This window comes from Carettochelys insculpta, chromosome 6 (genome assembly GCF_033958435.1).
Source record: "Carettochelys insculpta isolate YL-2023 chromosome 6, ASM3395843v1, whole genome shotgun sequence".
NCBI lineage: Eukaryota > Metazoa > Chordata > Testudines > Carettochelyidae > Carettochelys > Carettochelys insculpta.
This window is the reverse complement of record NC_134142.1, coordinates 70,048,886-70,071,609: the sequence shown is the minus strand read 5'-3', so window position 1 is coordinate 70,071,609 and position 22,724 is coordinate 70,048,886. Positions and strand designations below refer to the sequence as shown.

The 22,724-nt window shown below is 44.3% G+C and overlaps 1 protein-coding gene across 1 annotated transcript; it reads right to left on the bottom strand.

Annotated features, from left to right (window-relative positions):
• Positions 1–1,658: 1,658 nt before the first annotated feature.
• ATP6V1D (ATPase H+ transporting V1 subunit D) lies at positions 1,659–22,621 on the bottom strand. The gene is made up of 9 exons (XM_074997227.1): positions 22,444–22,621; positions 16,241–16,358; positions 14,474–14,553; positions 12,574–12,641; positions 8,987–9,031; positions 8,438–8,541; positions 7,379–7,445; positions 5,091–5,169; positions 1,659–3,259 (listed from the first exon to the last, which is right to left on the bottom strand). The coding sequence occupies exons 1-9, from the start codon at positions 22,482–22,484 to the stop codon at positions 3,118–3,120; spliced, it is 744 nt and encodes a 247-aa protein (XP_074853328.1). The 5' UTR covers positions 22,485–22,621; the 3' UTR covers positions 1,659–3,117.
• Positions 22,622–22,724: the final 103 nt, after the last annotated feature.

Sequence of the window (22,724 nt, the reverse complement as noted above, 5' to 3'; positions counted from 1 at the left end):
AACAACAAAAAAACCTTCCTGATAAACTTTCTTTGTTTATAACATAAAGGATGCTGACTGAATGGGCACTTGTGGTGCATGTCTTTTTATTTTTATAGTTGGCCATGGTATGTCTTATGGATAGTTATACAGGTAATTAACTGGAATTAAAACTGCTGAATGTAACTACTGAAAATAAACCAGTAGTGAATTGCCCACAAATTATTGTCCTGCATTTGCTCCAATATTGCAGTAAAAGTGGGTAGTAAACACTGGCATCTGACATACAAACTTAAGAAAATGGACACACATGCTGCAAGGTGTCTATCCTAGCATGTTCTGCCATAAATACAGCATGTCCTGGAGGAACTAGCCCAAAAGTCCTGCAAATCCATAGAAGGGCTATTCCGAGCATTGAAAACAAATATGACCTTTTAGCGTTTTTTGTTTTGGGGGCAGTATGAGCAACCTTAAATGTGAAGGCTTTTCTTGTTTAACCACAGTTTCCTTGTGCCCATAGTTAAACACTGGAGGTATGTCAATGTGTAGCAAGAATTAGTTTTTCACTGTCTTGTTTTGTGTGTAAATTCTGCACAGAATTTTAATAAACAGATGCAGGCAAAAACTTGCTGTCTTTGTATCCATAGTTGAATGGCCATAGCTTTAGGCCACACAGATACTGGTAGACTGTGAAAAAGGTTGTTTAAAAATCACTTTTGATTAACATTCCTATATTGCAGAGTGAAATACAGTATGGTTTTGGTCTGCAGATAGTCTAGAAGAGCCATAGCACGTTGGTTGTCTGTGGAGAGAAGTCGTGATGTTCAGTAAGGTTTTTAGAGCCAAGTTACATAGTTTCTTGGTTAAACAGGCTGTCTGAGAAGACTCATAAGGTGCAGTCACTAACATGCCTCCAGTAACATGGGTGTTGGAGCCACTGAAACAAACTACATACCATGTTTGGGCTAAGAGCTAGCGTGTTACTAAATTAGCTCCCATACGTCAAGTATTGCAGAAGTATTAGGCTTAATAGTACACTGCAGTGCTTTTAATTGGTTAGCTTGATGTAATAGCTACATAAGTCAGGTGATGGGGTTGCTACAGCATTAGCCATCAATTCTGCCCCATTTGCTTATGTCTTGGGTCTTAAACGGTCTCAAAAAGTTAAAGTGCAATCTTTAAAGGTCACAATTTCATTCAAGCTTATTACTGAACCCTGATCAGTCATGTTATAGTGGGTGAATGCTGGTAAATCTCACCACCTTTTCTCTCACCCTCTCCTTGCATTTACTAAGCTGGCTGAGGACTTGAACAGGCTTTGCAATGCAGTAGGTTTGTAGGAGGTTGTGAGATGTGTGGCTTGTATCCTCTTTAAAGTAGGAGTATGTTATGGTATGTCACAACTCCCTTGGTGGAAGTGATATGATGGTAGATGCAGCTCCCAGGAGTCACTATGGCCTTTGTATAGTTACATGGATATATGCTGCAGCAGCACTGAGGGCCAGACCAGGCTCTCCAAAATGATATGTGTGAGCACAATAGCTGTGCCCCACCCCCCCACTTGAGTTTGACTTTGAACATGGAGTAAGAACAAAAGCACTGTCTAGTTTGTCATGAAGTGTCTGCTCAGACCCCCCCTCCCCCACCCAAGGCTAAATGGATGAAACAAACTTGAAAGAAAACACTAGGCATTGGCACCTGCTTAATAGTAAGCTAAAAGGGGAAAGGAGCTACGCTTTTGCCAATCCAGACAAATTAGTTTTAACATCTGACAAATAAAAACATTGACAGGTTCTAGCATTGTGTAACAAGATGGGGACTTGAAAACTAAGACCTTTACTATAAGCTGTGGTTGGCCCCCACTTGTACTTCTGTAGCTGCACTCTGTATTTTGAGACCTCAAACTGCACACTATGTAAAAAATGTAAGATACTTTAGACAAAATAAAGCACTACACTTTCTGATGTAACTATGTTTCAAGTTGTCTTTCTGCTATCACTTTGAGTGTGCTGGTAAGCACTCCTGTTCAAGTACAAGTTCCATTCCTGTAATTTTTTAAGAAAAGCACTAAGTACCCCCTTACCCTTCAAATAAACACTAGTCCCTGAACTGCTTTGGGCCTCGCTCAGGGGCATGCATGCAAAATGAGACAGAGCTTGTGGGCACTGAAGCCCAAGAGCAGCTTCACAGGGGACTTGAGGTAGTTTACAGGAGTACAGCTAGTCTCATGTACTTTGTGCATGGACGCAACCTTATTTAAGTTTGGAATACATACTGTGCTGCAGTGTTTGACCCCTCAAGAGCCGAAGAGTAATAGGGATACATTCCTTCTGTCTTGTGTCTGCACTTAATGCAACAAAGATTGGCAAATACTATATCTCAAGCTTTTCTGTGGTCTCTAGAAAAACAGTTGTGACCCTCTTTGTGGTCACCTCAGGAGAAAAGCAAAAGTGAAATGGGAATGGACGCTGCACTCTAAATGTTCCCCTCCAGTTCAGAACTAAAGGTACATTTGGCTAGAACATATAAGCAAAGCTGCCACACTTTCATGACCCTGGGAAGTGGTGACTTCATAGCCTACTGCGCAAAACTTTGTTGGATACATTGAAAATTTTACTATTATACAGTAGACAAGTGAATTTTCTCCCACTTACACAAAATTATGTCTTTCAGTCCAGTAGTAACAGGTGTGTGTATTTCTGCAACAAGGCTAGCCTGAATAATCCAGTTTACATATTAATTACATATTAATTGTAACAGTACTTTCAAATGCTTACCAGTTAACATGCATGTAATTTAAATTGCTCATCCCCCCCACCCCCAAGTATTTTCCACTGTGTTAAAGGAGAAAGAAAAGGTGTGATTGCTTTAGCTTTCAAATACATCCTTAAAAATTGAACAGCTGATGGTAGCGTGGCAGTAGAAAGAACCTCGCCCTTACACCAAAGAGCTCAGACTAGTCTCACTTCCGCATCTCAGCAGAAAGACTGCAGAAGTTCTCATGTTAGGGGAAAAAACAATCAATGGAGCTCACAGGTTAATACACCAACTGAAGAGCCACATAATAAATATCCAGAAAGCATGTCCAAAATTACATGAGTTAACACCCTGGTGTCTGGATCTCCCCCTGCAACAGAGCTACTCAAAGAGGAGGTCTTCATCCTTCTCTTCTGCTAGGAGATTAGCAGGTTCCTGTTCTCCCCCAGCAGCTCTCCGTAACTCCCGCTCTTTCTCATTCTTCTCTTTCAATATTTTTTTCTTCTCCTGGATCTTCTTTAACCTGCAGTGAAAGAGTAGGGTGAGTAATGCCTGCATTGATAGTGCCTCTTTCTAAAAAATTAAGGTGTGCCCCAACAATTCGACTTTTCTGTCAGTCTCCTGGAGAGCCCACAGGAATGACAGATGATGTGATCAAATCGGCAAGATGCTCTCTGCTTCAAAATGCTGACCTGTAAACAACTACTAGCACTGTCTTGTCTGAAGAAGATCCCTCACTTCCTCCTTCAGCTGCATACAATATAGGCATGTTACTCTGGAACGAACTAGTTCCACCTGCATGCAATTTAACTCTGGCTTTTTTATTCTTAGCTTGAACTGTATATCTGAACCAGGCACTTGGCTTCAACTACCCTCCAACTTTTAAGGCTACAAGTTGAATTTTGGGAGATGTGAGGATTCTAGCTCCTTTGCTGTAGCAAGAAAGATGAGGTTCTTTAACTTCTTCTCAAATGTCAGATTCTTGACATCAGCTGGGCTGCCTCAAACAGACAATTTCCATCCCAGGTACAAAGCCCAGGACTACACATGACATACAGTTTAATGAGTTTGGCTCCCCAACGACTACCCTTTGGTTGGCAGTGTGATGGAGTAACAGCAGTTAATGGACTGAATAGCTTATTAGTGTTCAATTTTCTCTGCTCAATTTGAATCTAGATTCTGACTGAGAGGCCCTCTGTGCAAGGAACTGTTCACCCTGATGACCTGCTACCCTCTATCCCACAGTTAACTGCTCCTCTCCCAGCTTGTAGGGATAGTAAAGAACCACCTCTGAACCCAGTGACTGGACAGAATCTATCCCAGACATCTGTTGGGATTCATGGGTGGAAGGAGTCAGCGCAAGGAAAGAATAAAGGTGCACAAGAATAGAACTGAGGAAAGAGCAAGCACAAGGCAGGCAAAAAAAAAAAACCATTCGGAAGTAGAATTAAGCTTTCAAGTAATGAAAGTAAATGGGGATAGGCAAGATCCACTCCTCCAGATCTTTAATCCAGCCCGTGGTGGGCCCCTATGGTTTCCAGGGTTGGGGGAGAACTTTCAGTGCTGTCCCCACCCGCAGCAAAATCTTTCGGCTTCCAACCTCCATCCCTTACGCTCCACCCAGGAATTCTGTTCAAGGAACAATGTTAGGAAACATTGTTTAAAGTCTTCACAACTCTGTCTTTTGAAGCAATTGTACCCCCCCAACTGCTTCCCTTCTGCCAGATGGAGGCAAGGGAGGGATAGCTCAGTGGTTTGAGCATTGGCCTGCTAAACCCAGGGTTGAGAGTTGAGGCTATTTAGGCATCTTGGGCAAACAGATCGGAGAAAGAAAGGAAAAAATGGGATGATGGTTGGCCCTGCCAAGAGAGTAGGGGATAGGACTCGATGACCTCCCAAGGTCCCTTCCAAATTCTATGAGATGTGTATCTCCATATAAATAAAAAAAGAATTGCCTCATTTTCCTTAAGGTTTGATTTTAGTGGTTCCATCAGTTCTCCTGTCAAGAAAGATGGCCCAGAGCAACAACCTCCCATGGAATCTCAGAGGAGAGGGGAAGCAAATCTGCACAACAGGGCATTAAAGCAGGACATTCAGTGTGCAGGGTTCCTCCACTCCCTGGGCACGGGGTGTCAAGGACAACACAGCATAGCCACTGATGCTTCCTCTGCTTGAAGGATATGTGCTTGCACAGCACTGGAGAGCTTCTAAAAGCAGAATGTCAGTAGTTCAGCCTAGTGCCCATTTCAACTCAACACCACCACCACTTCTGTGTTTCTTCACAGGATAGACTGGTGAGAAGAAAGGGATAGGGGAGATGACCAGAAGGTCCTTCCCCCCTTAAGATCACTTACCTGTAGAACTCCTCCCGCTCTCTCTCATCCAGCTCTGTGATGATGTAGGACAGCGTGCGCTCAATCCTGGGAATAATCACTACAATACAAACAAGCACTATCATGTTAATCATGCAAACAGCCTGCGCGGTGAGGGGAGATTACATATATTCTAAGTCAGCCCAGTGAGCTGTTTGTCTGAGGGAGTTTAAACACCTCCCATATTGAGACAGCAGGAGCTGCAGTGTTTCATTTAGAGTGAAAAGCAACAGAGAGAAAGTCGTATTAGTCTATACACTATCAAAACAAAAAAGCAGTCCAGTAGCACTTTAAAGACTAACAAAATAATATATTAGATGGTGAGCTTTGAAGAAGTGGGTCTATCCCATGAAAGCTCACCACCTAATAAATTATTTTATTAGTCTTTAAAGTGCTACTGGACTGCTTTTTCATTCAGAGTAACCCACACCACACTGGCTTGAATGCCAGACTCTGAATTCTCAGTGGGTGGCCAAGAAGGGTGGGTGGGTGGGTGGGTGGGTCGGTCTCTCTCTCTCGCTCTCTCTCGCTCTCTCGGAGAGTCTCCTAACCTATGAGTTGCCATTACATTTGAAAAGGGTCATCAGCTGGGCTGGGCGGCTCTGCAGGTGGCTCTCAAGAACCATTCACACTCCTGAATTCTTGACCTCCCCGCCCCCCCGCCCAACTCCTCCACTCTCCGATTTACTCACCTTGATTATTTTGTTCTGATTTGTCCTCCTTGATTACTATTTTTGGTTCTCTGTGCCTTAAATATTGAGTCTGTTCTGGTCTGGCTACGGTCTGAAGAAGTGGGTCTGTCCCACCAAAGCTCATCACCTAATAAACTATTTTGCTAGTCTTTAAAGTGCTACTTGACTGCTTTTTGTTTTGATAGTGTGTAGACCAGCACGGCTCCCTCTCTGTTACTACTCCTGAAGTGGTTCTCAACTTCTTACTTGGATTAACAGCTGTCAGGCAATTAAGCCAATCAATTGAATTGAATTATTTCAGCTTCAGGGCAGAGAACTGCATTCCTGAGGAGCAGCGTTCAGGTAAGGTGAGGGCCTGGGTCCAAGGGTGGAAGTGAGGGCTCAGCTCCCTGGCTTCCAGCCTCCGCAGGAGGTGGGGTCCCCCCAGCCCTCAGCAGGGTTCAGGGTCAGGGGGCCCCCCTACCCTGGCCTCAGCTGGAGTTCTCACAAGTGGTGCTGCCAGCCAGGGCTCTGTCCCAGCCAGCTTCCAAGTGTGGGGTTGGAGGTTCCCTCCCTGCACCCAGCTAGAGGTCCCGCAGCTAACACTGCCGGCCGGGGCTCCTCACCCCAGCCAGCTTCCAGCCGCAGGGACAGGGACTCCCCTGTACTGGGAGCTCTCCGCCCCAGCCAGCTTCCAGCCATGGGGGTCCCTGTACCTCCCTTAGCCCCCTCCAGCTCCTGAGTGACTCTTAGCCCCTGAGTGTGACTCCCCTAGACCCTCTCCAGCCCCTGATGGTGGGGTTTAAGTCACGGGGAGCAGTTTGGGGATAAGTGTCTTTCCACCACCACAACTCTGATTAACTATAGATAAATGTAATGTATAAACTATATAAATGTAATGTTATTTTATTAATATATTTCCCTTTTTCCATGAAATGACTTATGAATATATATAAACATGAGGGGGCACAAAATGAGCTAGTTACGGCTCTGCTCTCTCCCCACCCTGTTTTTGAATTGCCTTGGGTCACCAAGTCGTCCTGAATTGTCAAAATGGGTCCCCATCTGGAAAAGGCTGGGAACTGCTGCTCGAGGATCTGTGCCTGACTACCTCCCATTCCCCCCACTGAAAATCTCTTAACATCCCTATGACAATGCAGTCAGTTGCTTACGTGGAAAAAAGCCTGAAAGGTAACACCTGCACATCTCAGTGGAATATAATGTCTGAAAACAAGGGGAGGGTCGGCACCGTATGACTTGACAGGTACCTGTGCAAACACTCTATGCTATGACGAATAGTACAGCTGCTTCTCATCTAGTCCTCACAAAATTTGCAGCCCACGTACAATCCACTCTGCCTTTATTTACAGTACGTTTCCTGGCCTATTCTCCACATACTGAGTATTGTCAAAGCAACTCTTGCCTGTGATACATCAGCTTATGCTGCAGGCCCTCTTCCTACTACACACAGAAATGCCTCCAACACCAAAGCCATCCAACAAAGAGTGACAGTTGCCAGGACGCTACACTGCTCTGTCTCCTAAAGAGGCTCAAAATCACTTACGTGTCTCTTAGTGGAAGGGCTCCAAAATCACTCACCGTGTTCAATGGCATTCACACGCCGGTTCGTTATCTTAATGGCTTCATCCAGTGTCACAAATGAAGTCTATGACAAAGTGAGATTAAATAATACACATCAAATGAGAGTCAGTATTTTTCCCATCCAGCAAGCATAGGCAGCTTCAGGGAGACAAGCAAGTTTGCTTTACAGGCTAAATTCTGCCCCACTGTGGTGCAAACAGGTACAGCCTCATGAACATCTGGCTCATATGCCGCTGACTTGCTGTAACCATTCTAGTGTTACACATGCCAATAACCTAAGATCCTGCTAAACTGCCTGGCTGTGCAGCTGCCTAGGCTCAGGTCTGCCACACAGAATACCACCTCTGCCCACCCCCACCCCAGAGCTGCGCCTCGCTGGAGGGACAGATACACCTTTTCCTGGCCCTCATTCAGCCTAGCCCTGCTCTTCCCCCCCAAGCAACAGTGGCGGAGAGGGAGCTGGGGGTAATCCTCTCCCGCTGGGGCAGCCTACATCCTGAGTCCCTCATCCCTGGCCCAACCCCAAAGTTCACACCCAACACCCCAACCCTCTGCCCCAGCCCTGCACTCCAACCCCTTTACCCCAAGTCTGCTGCACACAGCAAAAGTTATTCCACACATGGACATAAGTTAGCGGGAACCCTGCCAGTAACACACAGAAGGGGGTTGTACTAGCCAGGCATCTTAAGAGTTCAAAACAGCAGTGAGAAAAGTTGCCACAAAAAGGCCTTTGCGTAGCTATATTTCTGAACAGACGCTGGAGAGGACCAAGAGAATCCACAGAAGAGGTTAACATGCATTTAGTGTCTGTGCCTGGCAGCAGGAGGTATGGGAGACGCAAGGTAGAAAAGGAAAAGAAACTGAAGACCTGGATGAGAGGAGACAGACAGGGTGGCAGGGGGGAAGTCACAGAAGTGCAGAAATGCTGCAGCACTTGGGGCTCCACATACTGCTCAGTGATCATGGAGCTAAGGTCCACCCTTAGCCACCCAGACTGTCCATTCAACAGCTGAGAGAAACCAGAAGCCGTTTAGCTCATCATCTTTCCCCACCTACCTGGAGCGAGGCCAGTTCTACAAGCAGCTCCACCGCTTTGGCATAGTTCCTCTTCAGTTTTGCCAGCTGCTCCCCACCTCTAGCTAAGCCAGTCAGCTCATAACCTGAAACAGCCCATCAAATGGGAGAGGCATTAGCAAGAATGAAACCTCTTGACAAAGCACTACAAGTACAGAGATGGTTATGGGATTGCTAACAGAATGCTGAACTCTTCATCCCTCTGTCCACTATTCTGATCTTTAAAACATTAGTGGTTATTGACCATTATTGTTGTGTGGCTGTTCAGCGGTCTATAAAGTCTGTCACTCCCCTCTGGCTGCTCACAGACAGGTGTCTGTGCATCGGGGCGACCTTTAATTTCAGCACACCGATCAAAAGTGTAGTGATGACCCAGGCTACACAGCTTGGGTCTGCATTGGCAGCATAACAGAGAGAGAGCTTGCATGATCGGTTCTTGTGCCATCAACATTTTACTTCTGAAAGGTTTCCAGGATACCCTGGTATTTTTCACAAGCATCAGCAGACACAAAACATTATTTTTGTACTTACTGTCCCCTCCTTCTTGGTAATGCTCAAACACTGGTAGGGTTACACCTGTTCGAGGCACACAAGAGTTTGCATAAGGATCACTGAATGGTTTATTTGGTACTTAGACTGCAATCTTACTGTTAACATTAACTATAACATGTTCTGCCTTTGTAATTTCAACTTTAATTCTAGCCTCTTTCTTTTCCCATAAATGCTCCTACCTAATTCTTTGGGAGTTGAAGCTCCCTGTGCTCCCACAGCTAGAAATCAATTTTTGTTTAAAGTTCAAACCAACACAGCTTAGTTACTTGCATAGGGAAGAAAACAAGTCTGTTTCCTACATTCCAGTCAGAAACTGCAAGCAAAGACAACTCAAATGGCTAAAAAAAGAAACTTCAAACATGTCTTATTTTTAGATCTCACTGAGACACAAACATACACTTCAGTCTGAAATCAAGTAGTTCTAAGTAGACAAAACATTTAAATGCAAGAATTTGGGGTTATAATACAATTTATTATCTGCCTTACAATCGCTTCCAGAGGTCCCAGATGTGCCTGTGCTTCATGTGCTAGGCACTGAACATAAAATGATTAGTGACCCAAAGATGTGACAATACAAATATAAATGAAACAGGTGAACGCAACAGTGAGATTATGGTAAGCAGTGTCCACAGCACACCACTGTGAAATGTGTCTTAAAAAGATTATTCCTAGAAGTCACATTAGAAAGTCAGGCATGTAGATTCAATTTGGCATGATTTGGTTAGTAGGCTGACAAAAGGAGCCACGTTTTAAGTTTGTGCTGAGCATTCCACTTTGCTTCCTGACCCTGAGTGGCAATCTTTCTATGTAGATAAGTGATTACGTTAGCATCTTGTATGGAATTTTCTGGCATCACTATTTTTAGAGTCTAAGGCTGTGGCCACACTTGGCCAAAACTTCGAAATGGCCATGCAAATCTCCTGCAGCAGGGATCAGGCCCACTCCCCACACTCACCACTGGTGGCGGCAGTCTGCTCCACTGACTGCCAGATGCGTTGATCCATTTCACCACGGTGGTGGGAAACAGAGCCACATGACCCCAGCTGCTCTGCTCCCCAACGCAATACAACTGGGAGCTGGCTCAAAGCAGGCTGGGGTTGGATTGCTCTACTGCCTGCTGCTCCCCTGCTGACAGCACAAGTCCCCACCCCACTAGCCCCCAGATCATATTGCTCCAAGGAAGTGCAATGGAGAGTGAGGAGGTGGAGCAGGAAGAAACAGGAAGGGGGCTTGGGGTGGAGTGGGGGTGCACATGCAGTGTAAACTGGAGGATGCTCTGCAACCAGTGATGATTAAGGAGACTTGGGGATGATAAATAAAAATTCATGATTAGGGAAGTGTTATTTACTCTTTCCCATAAGAACCAGGGGCCACTCAATGAACAGGTTTCAAAAAAAAAAAAAAAAGTACTTCTTTACCCAGTCAACACACGAAGCTCAATGCCGTGGGAAGTTCTGAAGGCCAAAAGTAATACATCAATCCAAAAAGAATTAGATAGATTTATGGAAGAAAGCTATCAGTGAATCTAATAGACAAGCTAGTCAGAGACAGTCCCATACTCTGGGTGTCCCTCAGCCGCCAAATGCCAGAAGTTGGGATTGGACAACAGAGAATGGATCGGCTCATTTGAAATTGCCCTGTTCTTTCAACTCCCTCTGAAACACCTGGCCTGGGCACCAGTCAGATAAGAGAATACTGGACTACACAGACAATTCGACTAACCCAGTATGGCTGTTCTTATGTTTTTGTTGCTTTATGCCATTAAGATTGTTAAGATTTTAAGTGTCATACACAGAAGCATGCTAACAAAACAATTTGGTGATAAGTCCTTCACACACCCAATCTGAAACTAAGCGTATGTTCATAGAAACATAGAATTTCAGGGCTGGAAAGGACCTCAGGAGGTCATCTAGTCCAGGACCCTGCCTAACACAGGATCAACCCCATCTAAATTATACCAGCCAGGACCATGCCAAGCTAGAACTTAAAAACCTGTAGGGATGGAGATTCTCACCACCTCTCTTGGTAACACATTCCAGTGCTTCCCCACCCTCCTGGTGAAATAGTTCTTCCCAATATCCAATCTACACCTCTCCCTCTGTAACTTCAGACCATTGCTATTTTTTCTGCAATCTGTCACCTTTGAGAACTCTCTCTCTTTCAGAAAGCTGAAGGCTGCTCTCAAATTGCCGCTCAGTCTTCTCTTCTGCAAACTAAATAAGCCCAAATCACTCAACATCTCCTCATAGGTCATGTGCTCCAGCCTCTTAATCATTCTCGTTGTTCTCCACTAAACCCTGTCCAACATGCATACATTCTTTCTATACTGGGGGGAGCGGGGGCAGAACTGGAGACAATACTCCAGATATGGCCGCAGCAGTGGCAAGTAGAGGGGAATAATAACTTCTCTAGACCTGCAGGAAATGCTTCTCCTAGTGCACCCCAATATGCCATTAGCCTTTTTTGGCTACAAGGGCACACTGTTAACTCATATCCAGCTTGTCAGCCCCAAGTCCTTTTCTGATGCACTGCTACTTAGCCAGTCAGTCCCCAGCCTGTAACAATACTTGGGATTCTTCCATCCCAAGGGCAGGACTTTGCATTTCTCCTTGTTGAACCTCAAATTTCTTTTGACCCAATCCTCCAATTTGCCTAGGTTACTCTGGACTCTATCCCTACCTTTCAATGTATTTATCTAACCCCCTAGTTTAGTATCATCTGCAAATTTGCTGAGGGTGCAATCCATCCCCTCATCCCAGTCACTAATAAAGATGTTGAACAGTACTCATCCTAGAACTGAACCTTGGGGCACTCCACTTGAAACCGACTGCCAACCAGACATTGAGCCATTGACCGCTATCTGTTGGGCCCGTCCATCAAGGCAGCTTTCTATCCATCTTACAGTCCATGTATACAACCCATACTTCCTTAACTTATGGGCAAATTATGTTCATAAGTTACAGAAAGCATAAAAGACAGAAGCAAGCCTAAAATGTCTTGAGAAGCCAATCAGAAGAAACATCAAGATATTCTACATAACTTGTGTTGTGGAGTTAAGTGATGTCTGAGGGAATATATTTGAAAGGAACTGTTCAGTGTGGTCTGGGTTGTATAATGGGATGAAATGAAACAAAACATAAAGAGCTGCCTATATTAAAATGCTTTCACTTAGTGATATCTACAAGAACATGGTGTAGTTGTCTTGAGGGAAGCAGTGAAAGCCCCATTACTTGGGACATTAAAACAGAACAGGACAAACTTAAGTAGGTTGCAATAGAAAAAACATACCTGGCCCTGCAAAAGTGGACTAAATGACTTAATCAGAGGCTGTCTGCCTCATTTCCCTCACTGCAAAATCTCTAATTGTTACAATAGGGAGACCAGAAGAATCTGTTGCCTAGAAAGTTCTTATTTCACATGCAAGTATCCTTAGCAATAAAAGCAGGTGAGGAGGGAAAAAATGCAGAAGAAGAGAGACACTGTTTAGCAACCAATGTGTATTTTTCAGGAAACATAAATGGGTCAATGACATACTTGTAACTTTAATGAGGTGGGGAGATAGTCACCTGCTACGTTGTCTCTCTTAGCTCTGATCTTGACTTGAGCTTTGTTCACATTCTGGATCACAGTGGTACTGAAAAGAAGAAAGTGCACCTTAATTGGGTAAAATCAAATCATTAATTCATCATTGTTTGCAAGGGGTGAGCAACGCTCAGAATGCTTTAAGGATTCATGGAATACATCTCCAGCTCTGGCACTGAGTTTTCTGGAGATCCACTCACCCACATCAGCAGTTCCATGAAGCAAGCCTTCACACAGAAATCCAGAGCTAACACAAGAGCCATGAAACTAAGTGCAGAAACTGCACCTGTTCATAAACATAAGGAGGCTCAGTATCGAGAATGCACATTGCAATCTAGCCCATCAAGGCACTTTCCAGCCTAAAACCAATGTCTGCAAACAAGTGTACGTGGCAGAAAACCACACAAAAATATTCGAGTAAGATTATGGCTCTAACTTGCAAGAGAGCCCAATAAAACCTGAAATCTGGGCTCATATTCCAGCATTAAATTGGGTTTTGTTTGACTGTGCCTGACAGGGACAAGAGAAATTAACACATGTGGATTCTGCAAGGAAAGGAATAACTCTGCCCCCAATTCTAATCCTATTAATGGCTTATGTTTCCACAGCACCCCATCCTCTCGCATCCTACAGTGAATTACAGGCCACATACAAGGAATGACTTTAATCAACTTCTGAATTAAAATGCAGAGAGAGAACATCATTGCTACTTACACTTACTATTACAACAGGCAGGCCAGGAGCAACGAGTACGGCATCCAAATGAAACTACACAAAGACTTCAGAGAAGCAGGCTAGAATTATCCAAATCAGAATCTGTAGGGCCTATGACCAACACCTTTACAAGTAAATACCACAGGATCTCCAAAAGGAGCAAAGGAAATCAGGCCATTTGTTTTACACCTTGTCCAAAATATAAGCCAATGCCTCTGCAGCACAACATACTTGTCACCATGCCTGGGCATTGGCAGTGATTTAGAGCAGATGTTTACCTACTAAATCAACAGCAGTTCCCTATGATTCTTCCAAGCAGTGCAGATGTCCTTCCAGCCTTCAGTGACTATACTTAGTTCTGCATGGCTTTGCAAAGTCTTCTAAAAATCACAACCTGACGTGACATAGGTACCATGTTCATATAGGAGATTACAGAGCAAATTCCTGTTCCGTGTATATATGTAATCACAGATATTTTTAAATCTATAATATCTTCAATCTGGACTTAAAATTCATTCCTATAAAAGTAAGTGATGCAAAAGGAAGCAAAGATCCCCTCTATATGAATATGATTTCTCTTTATGTTGTCCTAATAAGGTTCTTTGACATGTATGCATCATCACATTAACCTTACGGAGAGTGACACTCCTACAGAAGAGGAAAGAGTTATCTTAGACTGTCATCAGCATAGTACCTCATGTTATCAGCATGGTAAATCTCCCTGGGAGTACGAAGAGAAGGTAATCAAACAACTTAAGAGGAGAATCTGCTTCTACAACTCAGCAATAAAGAGCGAAAGGAAAAAGAAAAACTAGTTCAGCCTTTTGTCAGGCCTTCCCATATCTCTACACTTTAAATTTTCACAAAACAGAAGCAGCCCCTGGCTTACCTGAGGATTCACACTTACACTGAGCTGAAAACTGCTTCTCTCAGCTGATGTATTTGACTTCCAAATGTATTACTTCCCCAACACAAACTGTTCCTCTCCTTTACCTACCTTCTACTCCCATCGTCGTTTGACAGTACCCAAGTTACCGTGAGGCTGCCTTTCACAGCACCTATTCTGCTCCTAAAATAGGAACCAACAGCCTGCTGGCTGTCCTCTCCTCCTGGGACAGGAAACCTGGGGATTCTCCATGCAGCAGCACAGTACAAATCAGTGACACTCACCTGAAATCTCCAGCCGTGAACTTTGCCTCAGCAAGGGAGAAAGCAGCTTCTCTCATCACCTCACCCATTAACATCTTAGTCTGTAAAGAAACCAGCAACCAAGTTACAACTTAAAATCACCATCTAAGCTGAAATGCAGTCACCTCTGGGTGGAAAATTAATTGTTGCAAGCTGTACCTAAGACAAATTAAGAAGAATCCTGTGTCCTAAATTTTCCCCACTGCAGGTCACACCCTCTAAAAAAGCAGCACAAAACACTAATATGGAAACTGATTTTTTTATATATTTAAGATAGATATCTAATCTAAGACTGCTCATGGACATATGCCTCTATAAGGCCACCCTATCAGCATAGAGAGAGAATCCCAGAATTTAACATGGCCATAAAAACGGGCACAGCAGAAGAGGGCTCCAACAGCTTCGTTCAGTGGTTTAGCTGAACTACTGGGAAATCTATTTTTCCCAAGTCTTCTCAGTGCAAACAAGATTTAAACATTTTTAGCCCATACAGTTATGAAAATCTATCAGTGCCAAAAATCTGAGTATAAACCAACGCACTGTTGCCTTACTGAGTCTGTAGGAAACCTGGTGCAACACTTCTGAGGCTTTGTCTACACCAAGGGTCTACAACCAAACTAGCGAGAAAAGCCATTTTTTCAATACTTCAAGAGCCACAATGCACATAAATGTAAGATTCTCCTTAATAAATAACGTCAAACCACACTTTTTGTAACCCCTATTTAAGAACAGTGCATAATGATACATACCAGTTACAAAGTTTAAGTTACTTTCTCCCCTGGATGGGAGAGCAAATGAGGACAAAGGAAAACACTGCGCCTGGAGATAGGCTCTTAAGCAGGAAGGAGCAATGTTTGCATCAATCCTCCATGCCGCGTCCCCTTCCCCACCCCCAAATTCCCAGGCTCTGCTGCCTCAGCCCTACAGATCCCACCTATTGGCCATTAAACCAATTAAATTTAGTTCTACTCTTTCAGCAGCGGCAGCAGCACACCACAGTGGAGTTGGCTGTGGCACCATCCGGAGCTACAAATGACTCCCTAAAGACCCACAGGTTGCTGACCCCTGATCTACATCATACAATGGAAACATGGCTAATTGTGAGTGTCAGCAGCAGCTGTAGCAAATACAATGCTGGAGACAGTTCAGTTATAACAGTTGATAAACACAATCCATGTTCAACATTATTTCACTTTACCACGGCTAAATCTTGGGTTTTATCCTACTGCGGCAAACTGCACATACAGCCACATTAACATTGTACCTTTACAGAAAAATGCTAAACTACAGGTGGAAAGAGCTTGCTGTCCCTACTTAACAGTTTTTAACCATGCAGATGATACTGATCCATAGCATTTTCCCCAACCCACACAGCATGAAGGAAGCAGGCTAAAGTCAGTCTCTTGACACTGAACACTGTCAGGACTAGCCAGTTTCCTAAAATTCAGGAAGACCTGGAGGGAGCTCTGGGTACGAAAGGAAGCAGGGTTTATGGCTGACTGGGGAATTGGAAAGGAGGGGGTTAAATTCTTAACTAGAGTCCTAGGCCCATTGTGCAGCTTCTTCAGCTAGGAATTAAAATCACTCCAGTGCTATTTACAGATTGCAGGTTACCTGCAAAACTTCACCAAATTGTAACTTATGAGAAAGCAGTCTCACTGGCTGCATTATGGAAATGTATGGTTTACAGAAAATAGATTATTTCCTAACAGAGCTTGGCAAACATACAGAAAAACCAAATTCATCTACCTCAATGATCTTCTTTAGTATCTGTCGGAATCGAAGAGTCAGAGCATCAGATTTTTTCTTTAAGAGATTGCGACCCGTCTGGGCCCCTTTCAAACGAGCTTTCATGATGGTCTGAGCCCTATGAAACAGGGAAAGAGATACAGATTTTTTTTTCTGTCACGCAGAGGGATCTGAAGAAAGTAAAATCACGGCCAATGACAGAGACATTGGCAAATAAATGAAGACAAGTTCTTCATTTTGGTCTCCCTGACCACGAGAAGTCCCTCCACGTGGTTTGTTTTCCCATTTGTAAAAACGGGAATTATATTTACTTGTCTCATAGGCAGAGATTATAGGGGGAGCATTTGTAAAGCTGAACATCCCAACAGGCTGACAAGTGCTGTATAAGGGCATGGTTATTCAAATCACTTCTCAGCATGCCATCATAGAAAGATAAACAGTAAGCAACCAAAAATTCTTTGACAACCAACGTCATTATAGCCATTTAATAGGAGCCAAGACTTGCCCACTGTCATCCTGAGTAGATTTGTTCTAATTTCTAATATTCTGGTTTCTTAAGTGCTGCAAAAGCCACAACCACCACAAAAAGGCAACTACTGAAACCACTGGGAACTAGCTTTTCTAAAGTGTCAAGTACCTTTTTTTTTTTTTTTTTTGCGGGGGCTGGAGGTGTAGGGGACAAAAGCACCTGGCTCTTCCCTGTGGAAGAGAATAAACATTGCCCAGAAAGTGGGGTCATTCCCTAACCCCAGAAACCCCAAGGGAGATTTCTGAGACAGCTGGAAGTGATCCTAGTTTGCAAATAGTACCCTCTGGACTCTCTGCATTGATTATTTAATTCAGTCCTGTGGAAGTCTTGAGAACTGAAATGAAGGTCACAGGTTTCCTTCCCATCACTGCCATATGCTATGTCTCCACCACAGAATCCACACCTCTTGAGTTAGCCTCACTAAAGTGACAGGGGCCCCTCCATGAAAACACCTGCGTTACTCAGAATGGTTGGGTTAGGAGGCAACACACTGCACTAACTTGGCTGTAGCGTACATAACATACATGCTTGGAGTCAACATGAGCTATAACTTGAGTTAACTCTGCAGTGAAGGCAAGCCCACAGACTTCCTGCGTTAGCCTGACTATGTCTCCAAGGTATGTCTACACTAGAGATCTTACCAGGGCCTAACCAGTTAACAGGCCCTTGCCAGTGAACTCCAGTGGTGACCAGCTGTGTCCAACCCTGGGTCAAGCCCTTGGTTGAACATAATAAGCACTATCATTTTACCATTTTAACATCCTGAGACTTTACAGTAGTACAGCTGCACTGGAACAGCTGCGCTGGTGGAAGGCCATTCATGTAGCTCATAGCTTCCGCGCGGGGGGGGGGGGGGGCGGCACAAGGTGACCCAGCCCTCCCCATCTTTCCCCCAACCCAAAGAAAAATCCAGCCTCTACTTCAGCTCCTGCCTTTTTACATGGGTGACCCAGAACAGCTGCTATAAAAAGCAGGCAGCCAGCGAAGACCCACGTGGAATTAGCTGCCTCCTACAAGGGTGAGTGAGTGTGGGTTGTTGGGGGGGGGCGGGGGAGAAGGACAATGGGGTTAGATGGGGGACTGGAGGTGCCTGGCTTTGGGGGAAGGGAGGAGCTTGGGTGGCCAGTTTGCAGGACTCTCAGGGCTCAGGTGTCCAGCTTACAGGACTCAGTGGTATCAGGCAGGCAGTTGGCCCCTGAAGCGGGGGGCTCAGGTGGCTGGCCCTGGAGGGCGGGCAGGCGCCTGGACCCAGCAGTGAGCGGGTAGGCGGGCAGCTGGCCCCGGCGGCCCGGGCTCGCAGGTGGGCAGCTGGCCCCAGCCAGGTGGCTCAGGCAGGTGGCTCCTGCTGCTCAGTGAGGGTAGCTCTATGCTGATGGTAGGCAGCTCTCTCATCAAAATAATTAAGCCACCCTCACTGACCAGCAGTAGCTTTGTTGTGGAGAGAAGCTCTCCAGCCAACACAGTGCTGGGCACACCACTACTCTGGGCAGTGTGTTTTTTTTTCTCCTCACACTCCTGAGCAAAAAAAAGTTTTCCCAACAATAGAGGTAGTGAGTATGTGGCCTTAATCTCCCTTCACCTCACCTGCATGTCAATAAAATAGGAACTAACAACACTTTACCTCATATGCATGTTGGAGCAATAAATTCATTAATGTCTGTGAGACACTGACATACCGCAGCCGAGAGAAGCCGTATAAATTGCTAAACAGACAAGAACTCAACTCTCACTAAAATGACTAAACATTCTTAGAAGACTGTAAGTCAGAGAATTAAAATGAAGCCTGTTTTTAAGAACTGAATGCCTGGAATTACAAAACCATTCTGAGATTTCAGTTTCATGCACTAGCTGGCTTGTTACAAGATATAACTACCAAAACCTGGCTCATTTTCTAGTCCAAGCCAGATTTAACAGACTTAATGTATGCATTAAACACAGTCCTGTTTACCATCAAGAAAAAGCCATGGACAGCTTGAACAAAAGCCTTCACCAGGCATCTCTGATGTATACAAGATTTATGCAACAAGTTACCTCACTAACAAAAAGATGGGAGTGAAAAATTCTATTCAACTGAGGACAAGACAAATCAGATGTAGGGTTTTGATTAACAGAAGTTGCCTTTGAGTTTACTTCTCCGTTGGCCCCCCCCAGTCAAGTCACCTGTTACTTGTTTGGGGAGCTCTCAATCTAAGCTAGTAATTTCCAGGATGAAATATTATTCTAGACAACTGTAAAAAAGCACAAAAGGCTCACCTAAGTGGAAAAAAAATAGCCTACAAAATAGGCTCCCTATAGAAGTCAGGGGAAGATCCATCATCACTTGGGGATATTAACAAGCTTCTACAATGTAGAGAACAAACCGAAGAGAACAATTCAATAGCAGCAACCAGACAAGGCAGATAACCTACTACATTATCTGCATGTCAAGCAACTATAGTTCTGAATTTACATAACGGAGTTTCATAGTTCAGACTCAGCCATGTAAATATGAAATCTTTTCTCACACAGGATGCCTTTTTGATCTTAAGCAGGTAAGTGTCCTTTAAGAAGATCTGGAATAGAACCGCTATTCTTCAAAATTAAAAACTTCAGTTATTCCTCAGGTTTGGATATTAATACTGCACACTTATTTGATTAAGAATGTCAGAAGTGCCTTTTAAAGAGAGTTCTACTCTGAAGATAGTGTTATCCCTTTTTCACATCAGTGTAAACTGAATCAGAGGATTTAGATTCTCTTAAGTCAGCAGAAAAGCCAGATTCCTAAATGGAAAGTACAAGCTAATGCTACGGGAAAGCAGAGTAATTTGTACCCAGGATACTACATGGGAAGATCTTGTGTTCTGCTTTTCGCCTGTGGGAATCAGTCATGTTTCACTTTGCATAATGGAACTTCAGAAGAAAAAACAAAAACAAACAATTTTAATCCAAATATTCCTAGTGTAAAATTGGTCACAACCTTCTCAAAATAAGTTAGAGATACACACCTAGTCCAAACCTGGAGAATACCTGCATCTATATTTGGGGAACATTTAGTGATCTGTTTGTCAGCAATGATGGGTAATAGAAAAAGAAGATAGATGGTCAATGAACCTTTGGGGATCAGATACAGTACACAACTATCCTCAACTTCAATAAGGAGGTGTAGCTGCAGGGTAGATCAAGATGGAATATTGTGCACTGGGACCCAACTACATATCAAAGTGAACAGCAGCAGCCATCAGCAAAACTGCATACAAGACTAGAAATAACCCCTCTCCTGCTCACAGCCAAGTTTGACTGCCCCTACCCTGGAAATATGAACAGTTTCTGAGCAGATACAAGATTTATGTTCTGCTGTGATGATGGCCATGTTCCGTGCTTTGTCAAAGACATCTGACTACATGACAAATCATTTGCTGTCAGCACCTGGAAAATTATGGGGAACAGGGATTATACTCTATTTAGCTGACTTCTTCCGTTCTCTTATCAGTTAGCTGCCAATCCTAAACACTCTACTTGAAGTAATTCTGATAACTGTGATACAATTTCTATATGAAATTAAAACAAAAGTCCATTTCAGTTCACGCATGGCATCCCTTCATTCCAGTAAGAATCATATACCCGACTCAGAATTTGCCCCCAACACAGGTCTCATTTTCCAATTTACATAAAACCACCCTCCTGCAAGCAAAAGCAGAGCCACCACTTTCTTTTCCTGGCCCCCATCCCAGTCTTTATCAGTTTTAAGTATGAAAAATTAAAACACTCCAATCTCTGATGAGCTGTGATTTGTGATGGACATAACTGTGCTGACAAGAGTCCTTAGTAAAGATACAGTCATACTGGCAAAACTAAAAACATTAGCCTAGAACAGCTTATTTGGCATACCTGTAACGGCAAAGCACTCAAGGCATAGGCCTGCCCTCACTTTCCAATTGTGTGACCACTGACTTTCTGAAGAGTCTTGATTGTCCTTATTAGTCTCAATCCTGAGATGTTTTCTCAAGGAAGACCTGATCTAATTTCACAACCCAGGCTTCATGCCCATTCTCTCCCAATTCCTCAAATACAAAATTTAGTGCACTTGCAAGATGAGGAACCTTAAATTGTGACCTACTTACATGATCTACATTTTTATTGTGTATTTATCAGAAAAAGGCATGCAGAGACCATCTAGAGCAACCCAGTAATGTGATTAACTGTTTTTTCTTTAATTTTAAAGATTTTATATTTCAAAGTGATTAAAAGGGAATAAAATGGAAGCTATCTTAATGTGGCCCAAACTTTTTACATCCATAAAACTGCTGGCTCTAGGGATCCCCCCTTTATGTGTGTAGTATTCAGTGGAATTTGTACCACTCAAAAACACCACTAAAAAGTAATCTACTTAGATATCTGGCTATAAGGTAAGGAAATTTAAGTGAATTGTGACACTGCAAACTGTCTCTGTTAGAGCAGGGGAGTACTACAGCCACAGTTGCACTGGCCATATGTTAATCTCCTGAAATGGCAACTTTTAAATTATATGTACAAAAGATTATTTACAGTGGGTCAGATCCATATCAATCGATCTATCTATCACATTATTTTATCATTTGATAGTGACTAGTGACAAATGCTTTGGAAGTAATGAATGGAACAGGCAATTATCAGTGATCCATCCTGTCCCAGCTTCTGTCATTCAAAGACATGAACACCCACTACTTAGTGTTGTATCCCAGATCATTTTTTGACTCCCGATATAATTCTGGTCTTCACCTATAGAGTTTTGTAGGAGACTAATGTAGCAGTACAAAACAGCACCACGTTTACTTATAAATTCATCAAGGATACTCAGTTGAAAGATTTCTTAAAAAGATTAAAAATGCAATGAAAGATGCTCAGAGTTTGGAGGGACTGCTACTGACAATGTGGACAAAAGATGGAGTAGATTTCATGGAAATCTAGGGTGACTGAGGAACAGCAGATGCACAGACAGCTACTGCATTCTACTGGGTGCTCCATCTGATGTATTTAAGAATAAGTGTGTTCACTTAAATCTACTGAAATGTGTTAGACGCTTGCAAGTTCTGGCGTAAAGGAACAGAATTTGTCATCCATTGAAGTTGGAAGAATCTCAGTTCAAAACCTTTAGCACAAGTACTCGTGAGCAGCAAGTTCTAGAATAAGCCAGCCCCTTACCAGATCCAGGCACAGCTCAGCAAGGCTGAGGTTTTACTCAATATGAAGAAAGTGGCCCATCAACCAAGTCAGACATTACAAGCTGTAGTGGATGTCACAAACCTCCACCTCACTGTGCATGTTTCCTAACAAATACAAGGACCTCCGTTTCCAGCTGCCTGTCGTACCCGAGTCAGCTGTAATCAAGACTCGATGCTTTCTAAAAGATACGAGTTAGGTCACACAGGAACTGCCATGGGGGAAGTCCTGGGCCTGCGGACACACAAGGTCAGCCTAATGGCCCCTTCTGCCCTGGGAACCTGCAAGCAAAGAAGTGGGGACGAGCCACATGACGGGCGCTGCAGCCCCCGCCCCAGACAAAGACCCCCGAAATCTGCAGCCACCCCACCCCAGGTGGGTTCACAGCCCGGGCAGCTCCCCGGGGGCGGCACGTCCCGGGTCACTGCGCCAGCGCCCCCGGGTGAGGGGCAGGAGGGGAGCGCGGTGCCGGCGGCCGCCCACGCGCGTCACTCACATCCGCGAGGGGAAAATCTCGATCCGGTCCTTGCCCGACATCCTGACCCGCTGTCGCTGCCTCCGCTGCCACCCGGCTCGATCACGTGCCGCGCGCGTCACCAAGGTCGGGCCACAGTCTGCTTCTGCTGCCCGCAGCTGACTCCGCCCCCAGCCCGGCGACGCCGGCAGCACAGAAAAAAGCGACACTCAGACCCGGATGTTGAGCCCCTCCGCCTCCACAAGTCGCAGATTGTCTGACGCAGGGTGGGCAAAAGAACGCACGCGCGTTGGGCAACAACG